The 12,461-nt window shown below is 49.5% G+C and overlaps 2 protein-coding genes across 2 annotated transcripts; one reads left to right on the forward strand and one right to left on the reverse strand.

The window, feature by feature from the left end:
- Window positions 1–213: 213 nt before the first annotated feature.
- N7519_002040 (uncharacterized protein) lies at window positions 214–4,801 on the reverse strand (the record flags this gene model as incomplete). The annotated part of the gene is made up of 3 exons (XM_057288818.1): window positions 214–1,560; window positions 1,615–4,510; window positions 4,587–4,801. The coding sequence occupies 3 exons, from the start codon at window positions 4,799–4,801 to the stop codon at window positions 214–216; spliced, it is 4,458 nt and encodes a 1,485-aa protein (XP_057150020.1).
- Window positions 4,802–6,404: 1,603 nt separating this feature from the next.
- On the forward strand, window positions 6,405–8,508 carry N7519_002041 (LMBR1 domain-containing protein; the record flags this gene model as incomplete). Its single annotated transcript, XM_057288819.1, has 2 exons — window positions 6,405–6,712; window positions 6,771–8,508. The coding sequence occupies 2 exons, from the start codon at window positions 6,405–6,407 to the stop codon at window positions 8,506–8,508; spliced, it is 2,046 nt and encodes a 681-aa protein (XP_057150021.1).
- Window positions 8,509–12,461: the final 3,953 nt, after the last annotated feature.

The following is a 12,461-nucleotide window of genomic DNA, read 5'->3' on the forward strand; positions in this document are numbered from 1 at the left end:
TCGCTGAGGCCAATGAAATTAGAAACCCAAAAGGTCGATCCCCAAGGATCACAAGAAATTAACCAGGAGTCCCGCGTAGTGTACAAAAACGCGTGGCTCCTGAACCATATATACGCTGGAAACGAACCGCCGAAAGTAAAATATTTCATAAGACTCAGTCCATCTTCATGTAGACTAGTGATGTGTACATGCGCCCAATACAAACCAGGAATTTCACTTGGAAGTCGTGCGGATGCGAATGCCTTCTCTCTCGTAGCGCGCAACAGCATCCCAATCAACCTCAAGCTGGCCCATAGGTCCGATGCCCTTGACCTGGATCTCAGGCGGAATGCGCATCCACTCCGCAGCCCTTGCAATGGAGTCTTCGTCCCATGGTTCGTAAAATTTCTCCAGGAAAGCAGCCTCCTCAGCCTCGTCTGGGGGAGTCAGACTAGCAAAGGCAGCCCAGTCATCATCCACCGGAGTAGCTTCATTGATATCGAAGTCCTCGAGCGAATCATAGCCCAGGTGAGGGAGATCTTTGCTCGCGAGGTTTGAAAATGTATCATGGATTGTGTCAAGTGAGGTGGGACACTCCGCCCAGGGATCCTTTGTGTCGCTATCCTCCAGTTTAATAACATCCTTCTTCCCGTCCTTGTCAGCGGGCTTCGTTCCCTTGACAGAGGACAACTGCGGAGTGAGCAGTTGGGTTGGTGCTGCAGCAGGAGACGCGGTCTTGCCTCCGAATTGACTAGTGACCCTCGCCATGGGCGTGTTGTTGGCAATGAGAGGGGTAGAAACACCTTGTTTCACGGGGGAAGCTGTTGCACTTGGCTTGGTGGAGAGTGGCACTGGTCCGAGGGTGGCCATCTGCTGGGTTTCCGGGCTATCATCAGGGTTCAGTCCAAGACCCATCGAAATACTTTCATGGTAATATTTGAGAGGGTCTTCGATCGTCTCTTCCTCCTCAGGTTGGTGGCTTTCTTCAACGTGCTTGTCCAAGACGGCTTGGGTCGGGAATCCTTGGTAGTGGTGTTGACACTCAACCACACTGCATTTGAAAGCACCTGCCATGGCTGCTGCATTCGATGTGGCGTCTGCCACCGCTTTGTTGTATTTTGCCGCTGCGCCAGGAGCTGCAGTTGCTTGAACCGGGGATGATGCCACACCGTGAGACTGCTTTCGCTTTTTGGGAGGAGGCAGTTTAAGATTCTCCGGGGCAAGTCCGCCTGCGGCATATTGAGGGACGCCTCTGGGAGATGGAGCCGCGAAAGGTGCAGCTGGGGCATTTGCAGCAGACTGGCTAGAGGCGCGCCGAGCTCGTTGTAGGGCTTCTTCTTGTGCCTGCAACTGCTGCAAATTGGTCGCGTTCAGTGCTGGCATGTTGCCTGGCATTTGCTGGCCATTAGAGCTAGGAGCTTGGGAGGTAGGACGCTGGCCTTGTTGCATGCGAGAAATCATCACTGCAAACAACTTCCGCATGAAAAGGATGGCACCAGTGAGGTAATCGGGCGTAACTGTGAAATGTTCATTCACAGCCCACTCCTGCGAGGGCTTGAATTGCCTCATCAATTGGATTCGCTGAGTGAGATCCGAATTAGTAAAAAACGCTTACATTATTAAAGGAGGACTTACCATGGCAAGAAGATTCTTCACGTTTTTCTCCTGGCCTTGCATCTTTGCAAACCATTGTACAAGGGCGTCCAAGCGGCCGAGAACATCCAAGGCTTCACGCAGTTGTTTGGTCATAGCGGCCTTCTGCTCTGGCGAGACAGGCATGGGCTTTGCGGGTGGAGCGTTCTTGGCGATATCATTGTAAACCTCCATAACTTGTGGTGGTAGGTTCCTGTTCCATGCCTCTTCGGCGGCAGCTCTACTGAGTACCTGACCCCGACTTTGAGCCTGTTGCCTCCGCATGTGTGCCTCAACCTGAGCTCGCTGTTGAGGAGTCATTTGTGCAAGCTGTTCCTGCGTGAAAGGGAAAGCTGGGCGTTGGGGCGCTGTCGCTGGGCCGCCCGGAACTGCCACAGGCTGGTTCATCTGGGGTGTAGCTGTGGCTCGGGTTTCTGTCGTATCATCTGTGCTTGGCCTCTTCTTCGAGGCCTGCTTCCCGGTAGCACCCTTGGCACCTTTGGCCGCGGCTCCAGTTTGAGTCTTTGCGTTCGCCGCTTGGGGGGGTCGATTGCGGGGGTGGGCATTCTGCGGCTTGATTTGCGGGACAGGCTGTGCTGCAGGAACTGGGGGTTGCGTCGCCGGTTGACTTAGCTGGCCAGCTTGTGTGTTTCCTTCAAGTTGCATTGCCCGGTTCTGTGCAGCCTGCATCATTTGCTTTTGGCGGTTTCGCAACAGAATTTCCCGAATCTGCTCGTCGGTGAAGTTTGATGCCTGGTGCCCAAGCTTTTGACGAGCCATTTGGATGTCTTGGGCGGAGATTGGCCGCATGGCCGCCATATTGATAGCACCGGGTTGTTGGCCAGGAAGGAAGCCTGGCGCGTTGTTAAACGGAACCTGGGTGCCTTGGAATGGAGTTGCCGCCGGACCTTGGCCATTCTGGTCTTTCGGTTGATTCGTGGAAGCTGAGATCAGTTGACCAAGATGAAGTTTCTGGAGCATCATCAGGCGCGGGAGGTCGTTGGGGCTTGCAATTTGAGGGTTCGAATTTGCCCATTGCTTGAGCTGGCCCCATGATTTGATGTTGCTAGGAACTTGCATCGAGGTGCCATTCATGTTCAGAATAGACGGTGGGAAAGACACGCGGTCCATTTGCTTGCCCTGCTCAGGAGTCATCTCCACGCCATTGTTTTGCTGCCGCAGCAGTTGGAGCTTGTAAAGCTCATTCTGGCGTTGTTGACGTTGCTGCTGAGTCATTTGCTGGCCTTGGGGCATGCCTCCCGAGTTCAAATCCTGTGGGCCACTCATCGATCCTCTCATCATGGCGTTGCCCAGCTGGTTATTCATCATTGATTGGGCTTGGCCAGGTTGAGGCTGCGGCTGCTGACCGGGGTTGGCCCGAGCCATGTTGTTAAGAGCGGCACGACGTTGTTGCTGCATGATAAAAGCCCGAGCCTGTTCAGGAGGCATGCGAGCGAGTTGCTCCTGGATGTGAGGCGGGATATTGGAAGGAATTTGGGGCGGACCTTGCATCGCAGCCTGTCCTGCAACGCCAGCCGGATGCTGGCCCATGTTCGCAGGTCGGGACGGCGGTCGGGCTTGAGCGGGCACCTGGACCGGGGACATCTGACCCGGTGCCATGGGTTGGTTCAGCATTGGCATGACGGGGCTCTGTCCGTTCAGCTGCGGCTGTGATTGGGGGGTCACTTGGCCACCATGGCCCGACATCGCCATCTGAGCCTTCTGCGCCGCTTGCACACGCGCCTGAGCCTGGGCTTGAGCCTGAGACTGTTGTGCCTGGAACTGCAATCGATCCTGGGGAGTGTTAGACCCGCCCTGCAGATGCTGCTGGGCAAGGAACTGGGCCTGGGCGTTTGGATTATTGGCGTTCATATTCGCCTGGCCATTCTGGCCCATCTGCTGTGGGAACATGTTGTTGTTATTATTCGGGAATGGGGCCTGGTTCATTTGGGAAGAGCTTGCAGGAACGACTAGCTGACCAGCCTCCTGTGAGCGCAGGCCATCTGCCTGCTGTCCTTGGATGTTTTCCACATTGCCAATGAAGTTTGGGGGATCCATGGTCTGACCGGGATTTCCGGGGAATGCGGAATTGCGCTGAAGGTTTAACATGTTTTGAAGCATCTGTCGCTGGTGCTGAGAATTCATCATGGGGTCCCCCATCATGTTACCATTCGCATCCACCCCGGGATTTGGCGCACGTCCCCCCATTTCCAGGCGAGCGCGACGATGGCGTCTGATCTGGTTCAGAGCCTGAGAGCGGAAAAAATAGGTCATTGGCTCAAGGTTCTTCCGTGCCAAGTATTGCCGCTGCTCGGGTGTCATGTTCGACAAGTTCATCTTGATCTTCTCCATATCTTCCGGGTTGGTTTTATTCAACATCTCGTTTGCCAGTCGAGAGACGTGGTCAAGATCTTGGGCGGAAAGCGTGCTGAGGTCGTCGACCATCGGAATTCCATTGCCCGGGCGCTGTTGGGGCCGCTGTTGCTGCTGCGCTTGCTGCTGCTGCTGTTGTTGCTGCTGTTGGAGCATCGCATGAGACTGCTGCTGCTGCTGCTGTTGTCGCTGTAGGGCTGCCTGCTGGTTCTGCCCATTCATTCCCACTGTCATTTGCTGTTGGCCAGAAACCGGGGAGGCTTGCATGCTCTGGTTGATGTGCTGCGGAAAAGCGCCTGGGATCTGATTTGGGCCAGCGCCCGTCTGGGGCATCATTCCACTTTGGTAAGCGACCGCGGCCTGTCTCTCTCGGGTGTTTCTGATGTGAAGAAGCTTCTCGGTGCATTCTTTCTCGTATTCAATCTTCTCGTTGGCTTTGGTGAATGCTTTTAATTCGAAACTCATGGCCGCCTGGGCCGCCTGGTGGAGGTCGATGCGAGGCTGGATCAAACGGAGGGAGGTGATCCTAATTCGCGGAAAGGTTAGATCAGATAAAAATAAAAAGCGAAAGCAAGTTTTCGCAGACAGAAAATACAACTTACATCTGATAAACATTCGTCGCCCGAGTCTTGATTAGAACGTCTGCCTTCCAACCTTGAAATGGTCCCTGATTTTGCAACATTTGCGCAACATAGGTCATCATAGATTGCACACTGTCGTTCTTTGGGACCTGCATATTTGCGTTCATCCTCATCGCGGTATTCGGGGCTGGCCGGCCAGGCCCCGCGCCCGGGTTGGGGAACTCTCCGGGATTCATAGCAGACACCCCATCAATGGGGGATCAATGGGCAATCCGCGCAGAGGTTTTTTGAAGATTAGCATTCGCTAGAGTACCATGCGCAACTGTCAAGATGTCGCAAGGTTAGTGATGAAGACGTAAAGAAGTTCAACACGGGTTGATCAGCGGGAGGGAAAAAAAAGGTAAGCAGGTGCTGGTGTGGAACCGTGATTCGAGTCGATCAGGGAGGGTGGGGATGAGTGAGAAATGGACGAAACGGAAGACAGGAGGGACCAGAGGGAACCAACACCGACCAACACAACGAGGAGAGCAAGGCGTTCGGGCAGCAGCGTCAGATGAATTCAATTCGCTGGCTACCACCTGATTGTGGCTTGGAGCGAATGAGAACAGTTGTAGGGTGGATAGGATCCGTGACAGGGATTATGCAGCTCTCAAGTCGCACCGGGCCTCAGTTGCTGTCCTCTTTGCACAATGGCGAGCAGATTGGAGGAAATATAAAGAACACAGGTACTTACGGAAAATCAGAATGACACTGAGACAAAGAGATGAGTGCACAGATCTCGTTGAGTTGGGGCAAAGAAAGAAGAAGTGGCGGTCGAGTGAAGGATATTATTATGTATGTATGGTTTTAAGGTATTATTAAAATGAATGAGAAGTGACAGAAAAGAAATCAAAGGAAGGGTAATGTTTTATTGAATCATCCCATTGAGGGTCTCAATGTTTGATTAAGATGAAGAATTAATGGCATCTGGGAATGAATGGGGTGTGTATCAATTGTATCAATAGGTCGGTATCTATTCGTATTGTAATGTTACTAGTACTACTGGTACTAGTCCTATTTGGGTCGCGAGGGCGGTCACAAGGCAAGCTCTGAGGTACTTCCAGTTTTGCCTGGGTTTCCACTGCTTGGCCAGGTATCACCTAGGGTACTTGTACGGAGTCGTGTCTCATTTGTTACGTGTACTACAAATACATAACTGTAAATCCCGCCGATCCCTCAGGCCGTTATTTAAGTACCTGAAAGCTCGAAACACGTCGTCATCATGGTGTGGATCTTAAATAATGCCCGATATTCATCTACCGGGGTATATGAGAACGTATGTACATATGTATTTTGTACATAGTAATATCCATATGTACGAGAATTGGAAGAAATCGCTTTTTTTTTCCCTCTCACAAACACTCGCATATATTTTCCCAAAAGTGCGAGAAGGGGGAAAAAAAAAAAGGGAAAAAAGCAATAAGGGAATCAGTTCTCAACAAGATCGACAAGGCGTTCTGGCCCTGACCTGATCCGGAAGAACCAATTGGTCAGAATGCCAGAAACACTGCCAGGAGGCTGCGGCTGGGTACCAGGTACTCCACTATACACCTGAGCACACGACCAAAGCAAAGTCCCTGGTACAACATACTACATAGGTACTGGGGCCAGTTGACGCAGTTAGTCAGAGCTTAAGTCAGCCACTCTCCTGGAAACGTCAACCCATGGCCTGTTCTATATATACACTTCTACCTTTCAACTTTCAACATCCGGCCTCTTTCATTTGCGCCCTGGATCCCGCCATGAGCAACGACTGAAACTTGTTTTTTTTTTCTCCTTGGCTTGCGCTGTTTCTTCAACATGTTCCCCGTATCTGTGTCGCCCATCTCGGTGGGCTCGAACGTCTTTTTCGGATTTGCCCTGTTCCTCATCTCCGCACTTGTGTTACTTCTCCTACGACGATTTCTTACCCTCCGCGCCACCCCTGCGTATTTAAGTGTCCCTATATTTCTGGCTCTGGCTCTGCCCGCCAGCGTTGTACTCCTCGTCCCCATCGATTTGGCCTCAAGCTCGCGAGATGGATCTGGCCCCAAGGCAATCTGGCTACCGGAGCGAATGGTTCTGGTATGCTGGCGCATTGCGTACTGGCTAATCTTTGCTCTCACCTGGTAAATGTCCCGCGTTCTTCCACTTGAGGGCTGTCACTCATCCTTCTCTCTCTTGCAGGGTTATCCTCCCATTACTCGGTGAATACGTTGACTCAGGCTACCGTGAGCCAAAGGGCCGGCTTATATACTCTCTTCGATCGAACGCGAAATATCAGTTAATTGTCCTGGGATGTGCTCTGGTGGGGTTGATCTACGTGTCGATCTCAAACGGGTTTGAATTCAGATCAATCAAAGGTCTCATCATGGCATTGGCATATGTTTGGGGTCTCGTCCTTGCCATTTATCTCATGGGCCACGGTCTCGTTTCCATCCCGCGCAATCTGCTCCGAAACTCTAATGTGAGCGGTCGGCTACGCAGACTCCAGGCGCATGCGCCAAGGGTGCATGATCGCCTGATGGACTCAGTCAATGAGTTAGCGAATCTCAATTCCCAGGTTTCCCAGCTACAGCGCCGTAAGACAGGAACTGCTCGTGACTTTCAGGAATGGATTGAAGAGCTTCAAGAAGGGCATGGCCAATCTGACGTGCGGGTGCCGATTCTCGAGTCACCGGATACATCCGCCACGATACCTTCTGTTATCACGGAACGCTATCTGGCCGACCTCACGCGGCGACTTCAGCGTGCTCGGCATATGAAAGCCCGGTTTGTCGATGAGTGGGATCGCCTGGTCCAGTTATCAGCCGATCTCCAAGCCATCATCAATTCTGCAGCTTCAAAGAAGCTCGAATTTGCACCGGCCGCACGTCGGTCATCCTGCATCCCTCGTGTGAGATTTCTCAACCCCTACATGCGATATCAGCTATATTCCAACGTTATTCCATCGGTCAGGCTGGCATTTGGCGCCTTCTTCGCAGTGGCATCAGTCTGCATTGTTTGGTCAGAAATGATCAAGTCTCTGGCGCCCCATCTCTCCGCCGTGAGTTTGACCGTGGTCCCCAACTGGAAAGACAGTCCAGTTGGCTTCGGTGGGCAGCTCACAGCCTCTGCCTGGCTGTTGTATATGTGTTCGGCGGCTCTGGTTGGTGTCAGTGATGTTAAGGTATGGGGAAACCGCGCGCTTGTCCGTCGTAATACGTATGGCGAGAGTGCATGCTGGTACGCTGGTCTCGTGGCTCGGCTGACGGTACCAATTGCGTACAACTTCTTGACCTTCTTACCTAAAGATTTCCGGCGGAGCACCACTTTCTACGAATTCCTTGGCAAACTCATCAACCTAACGCCTCTCGGGAAAGGATTTGACTTCATCTTCCCGATCTTCATCCTCCTGCCTATCTGCGCAACATTGTTCAACCTGTACGGACGTATCAAAAACATCTTTGGGTGCGGCCTCGCAGAGGACGATGATATCCACGACGTTGAAAACAACCCTGCCGGGTATGGCATGGGTGGCTGGCGTGAGGGTCGCGACCTCATTGAACGGGAATTAAATGGCTTCGGTTCTCTGGCAGTGTCCTCCCGTGGTAGTCGCTCAACATGGGCCTCGGATCGTGACGATGAAGGTTCCCCGGGGTCGTCCAGACTGCGAGTCCCAGTTGCTGAGGGCTCTCAGCCTGCCCAGAGGTCAGTTATTGCGCCTACTATTGTAGACGGGGAGGAAGAAGAAGATGATGAAAACTTCTTCCAGTCCTTTGCGCATCGTGTCAAAAACACATTTGATACTACGAACACCCCTCGGTGGTTCCAGGGTGAGCCATTCCGGCTTCCGCGCTGGATGTCGGGTGATAACAATACCACGGAAGAAGGTTCGGCGCTGTTTGGAGGCCGGGCTGTGTCTGGTCGTCTGCGCCTGGGTTAAACTCGCATTGCGGTGTTTGTTTCTCTTCAACTGCTGGACAGTGTAATATACCGTTTTGCTTGTACATAGCTTAATTCGTTGGTCTCGGTTGCTTAGATACATTCAAATGAACATTCTTATAGAACATAAAAGCCCTTGGAAGCTCCCAGAAAAGTTTAGTCATCACCTTGATTTTCCAGGTAGGTACCTACAACATAGCGTAAGAATCAAAAAAAGAATGCCCTCGTCCAGGATCGAACTGGAGACCTTCGGATGTCAATCTTGTTACCAAGAGTGTCATATTAAGGATATGAGACCGACGTCATGACCAAACTAGACCACGAAGGCAACCACTAAGCCACTGGGGCTGGTGATGACATAGCAGCCTCATTATATCATCTATGAACCTTACACTGGATTTAGGGCTCTTTGGCAGAAGGCTGAACAAGCGTACTACTTGATCCATGAATATGTCGAAAGCTTTTATCTAGACTGAAGGAGTATAGGTATATTCAGCAGCCATGGTATCTTAATCCTTATTCTCTTTGGGCAAGCCTCCATCATGAATAATGATAGTTAAATATGTAGTGAGCGGTTAGTTAACTAGTTGTTGCTTATTGCGCCATATGAGGATTTATCAGAGGCTGTTTCCATGCTTACTCGTATGTACGGATGTATATATAAACTTCTACTCGGCCTTCCTTTCTAAAGAAAAATGTATCGGGGCACGGTTTCAACAATTCTGCCCGGTCCTATGTATCTTTTGTATGATTTTCTCATAGGAACGGTACAAGAGCAATTGGAGACCGAAGAAATTGTACCCAGCCCGTCAATTGGCCGAGCATGACCCACTCTTCTATATATGAGAGGCAAAAAATATATGCCCTCGTCCAGGATCGAACTGGAGACCTTCGGATGTCAATCTTGTTACCAAGAATGTCATATTAAGGATATGAGACCGACGTCATGACCAAACTAGACCACGAAGGCAACCACTGCGCCACTGGGGCTTGTGATGGGAGTACTTGCCATTTATGCTTACATGGACCAGAACTCTCTGTTTGCGACCTTGAAGGCCGGTAAATAGATGGTCGGGATTATTTTCAATTTTAGCAGATTTTTATGCTATATTTACCGGTAGATTTAGTTAACGCAAACATGCTCTTCAATGAGGTCTGTCATGATCAACACTTGGAAAGAATTCTTGATATTGACGTGGTGCACTATAGCATCCATCGAAATGTTCTCATGTATATATTGTGTGGTGTTGGGGGGAATATATACATCCCTTAGCAAGCCACGTAGAGTTTGCTGCAGTTGAACAGAAAATAATGATTATCCTGATACACTAGTGCCCAATAATCTTCTTCCTACAGTGTATTTCCAGAATTTCCATAGTCAAAGGGAATGCTACAAGCTGCTTAGGTACACACGTAATTGTAGGGAATAGCGTCTAATACAATAACGCATAGAGTGTACTAAATGAGCTCTTGGGACTAGACGTAGCTGTAGATAAGGCATGTTTCCAAACGATATTCTTAGAAATTCGGTCCTAGCCTTCCAATCAAGATAGATCCCCAATAGTATGACCGGTCCGACACAACGGGACCATGTTTTAACTAAGAGAGCCAGGATACAGCGAGGCATAGTACTTGAACTCCCTAGAGAGTACAGAATCCCTTAGGCCATCTCGGAGTTGGATCACATTCCTGTCGCTCTTATATTCCTCATCCGTAGTCGCCTACCCAACGACAAGGCCTTCAGTTAAAACCCATAAGCTAAAACCACCCTATAATAAAACTTCGATATTTATCACACAGACCTAGATAAAAACAGACTTGCCGCACCGGGTGTTTGATACTCATTAAAAGGACCGATGCTTCGTGACCATAATATACACATAACTGCTAACCTATCTATTTCGTATCCCATCCGATGTCCCTTCGACCATCAAATAGTATGATACACATAAATATCCACCTTGACCTATCACAGGGAGTTGCACCCCACCCAGAAAGCAGGATTAACAGGGGAAGAGTATAGGTATTTGCTATCACTACAGAATGCTGGGTGCAAGCTATATGTATAAGCCGACATAGCCTTCGAGTACAGGTGACCCACACTGGTGAATATTAACCGGGTAGGTCATTATATACATATAGAGACCGAAGTGATCAAATCAACATTGACAGTGCAATTGTTTCTTTCCGCTACATTGACTCATTTATTTACTACATGCGAAACCAACAGGAGTCATACCGCACATAATTTTCCCCGCTCATACAACTACCTGTTAGCTAGATAGGTGCACTGGGCAACTCTTTACGTCCTGCTGGTCGTCCACTATCACACTGCTGTTCTTACCCGCCAGCCTTATATATAGCCATGTGGAAGAGTTTCCTTGTCTATAGTAAACATGATGATGCAATTTTAGGAGTCTAGCTAGATAGGAATAATCCCACGAGGGGTGGCGATGTAGATAGCTATCACTGCCAGTGGCTTGTCGTACTCCATCTACCCAGATAGTCGGTAAAAAATATATATATATATATATACATATATATATATATGGCCGCCGGGATGCCGCGGCTAAACACACCCAATAATGACCGAAAGGAATCCTAATATACTAGACATACTCCTATCTGAGTACCTAGTTCCCTGTTCATGGCACACAGAATACACAGCGAGTGGAGAATAGGACAACAAGGGAATGGCAAAAGGGGTATAGCAAATCAACTCCATACTTTCCTCATATGAAAATCGCTCAATCACCCAAGCCAAGTGACAGCCTGCCAACAAGCAAAGTTACCTAGATAACTCACATATAAATGATTTAATAACGCTACTTCCATCCACAAAACGATATCAGAAGTCAATTGCTTACTATGAATACCAGTCAGCATCGAACAACTTCACATACGTATTCTAATCTGGTACCTTGTAGGGGTTTTTGCATGGCCGTTATTACACATGGCACGGCCACCCGCTACAGTCTTGAACGAGTAAGACCGACACCGGGATCAATCCGCCTGTGTACATACTAGGTAGGTACATCCAACCCTAGAAAAATCGACATTTGCTGCATAGTGTTCATCAACGCCCCGAGAGAGCCGGAGCGAGCTTTCCAAGGAGGCCCGAGATATGGTAGTCATAAGAAAACTGACGTGTGTGTACATAACTGTAGTCGGTGGCGCTTTCACTTATACAACCAGGTTCGTCAGGATATATTACTTGCTCCTCTCCCATTCTATCACACGAAGATCTAGACACACTGGGATGCGAATTGGAAGTGCCCAAGCCCTCGGTAAGTATAGCCAGCAACAAGCATAAATAGACAATTGCTATTCCCCTGTGCAATTTCACAGTGGAAGCTAATTAGGGAGGATGTTTGTATATCTGTCGGGAATTAATTAGTACCCCAGGTCTGTATACCTGTCTATCTGTGGACACAGTGTCTAGGAAAAATGGGTAGTGTATAAGGCAGAACTAGGCAAATATAAGATGATAATTCGGTGTATCAACCTACATAACATAGTTGGTATAGTTGATTATAACAAAATCGGTGACTTGAGTGCCCCGGGGCCGTGGGCACGGCTGACAACAAACAGCGGGGTATGCGAACAAGCAAACGGCATTAGCAGGTTTATCTCCATGCAAGTGTGAAAAATAGAAAAAAGAAAAGAACACATCCAGTTGCTGGTGGATATGCTGTCGGGTAAAGATAAAGATAACACCCGAAGGAAAAGGGGAAAAAAGGGAAAAAAAAAGTGCCCTCGTCCAGGATCGAACTGGAGACCTTCGGATGTCAATCTTGTTACCAAGAATGTCATATTAAGGATATGAGACCGACGTCATGACCAAACTAGACCACGAAGGCAACCGCTAAGCCACTGGGGCCTGCGATAGGAATATTTTCTATTGATGTTATATAGCCAAATTCAGGCAGTGCGGTATACTTAATAGTATGGATT

Source organism: Penicillium mononematosum (genome assembly GCF_028829835.1).
Source record: "Penicillium mononematosum strain IBT 11891 chromosome Unknown utg000002l:1.0-8112719.0:1.0-8118358.0, whole genome shotgun sequence".
NCBI lineage: Eukaryota > Fungi > Ascomycota > Eurotiomycetes > Eurotiales > Aspergillaceae > Penicillium > Penicillium mononematosum.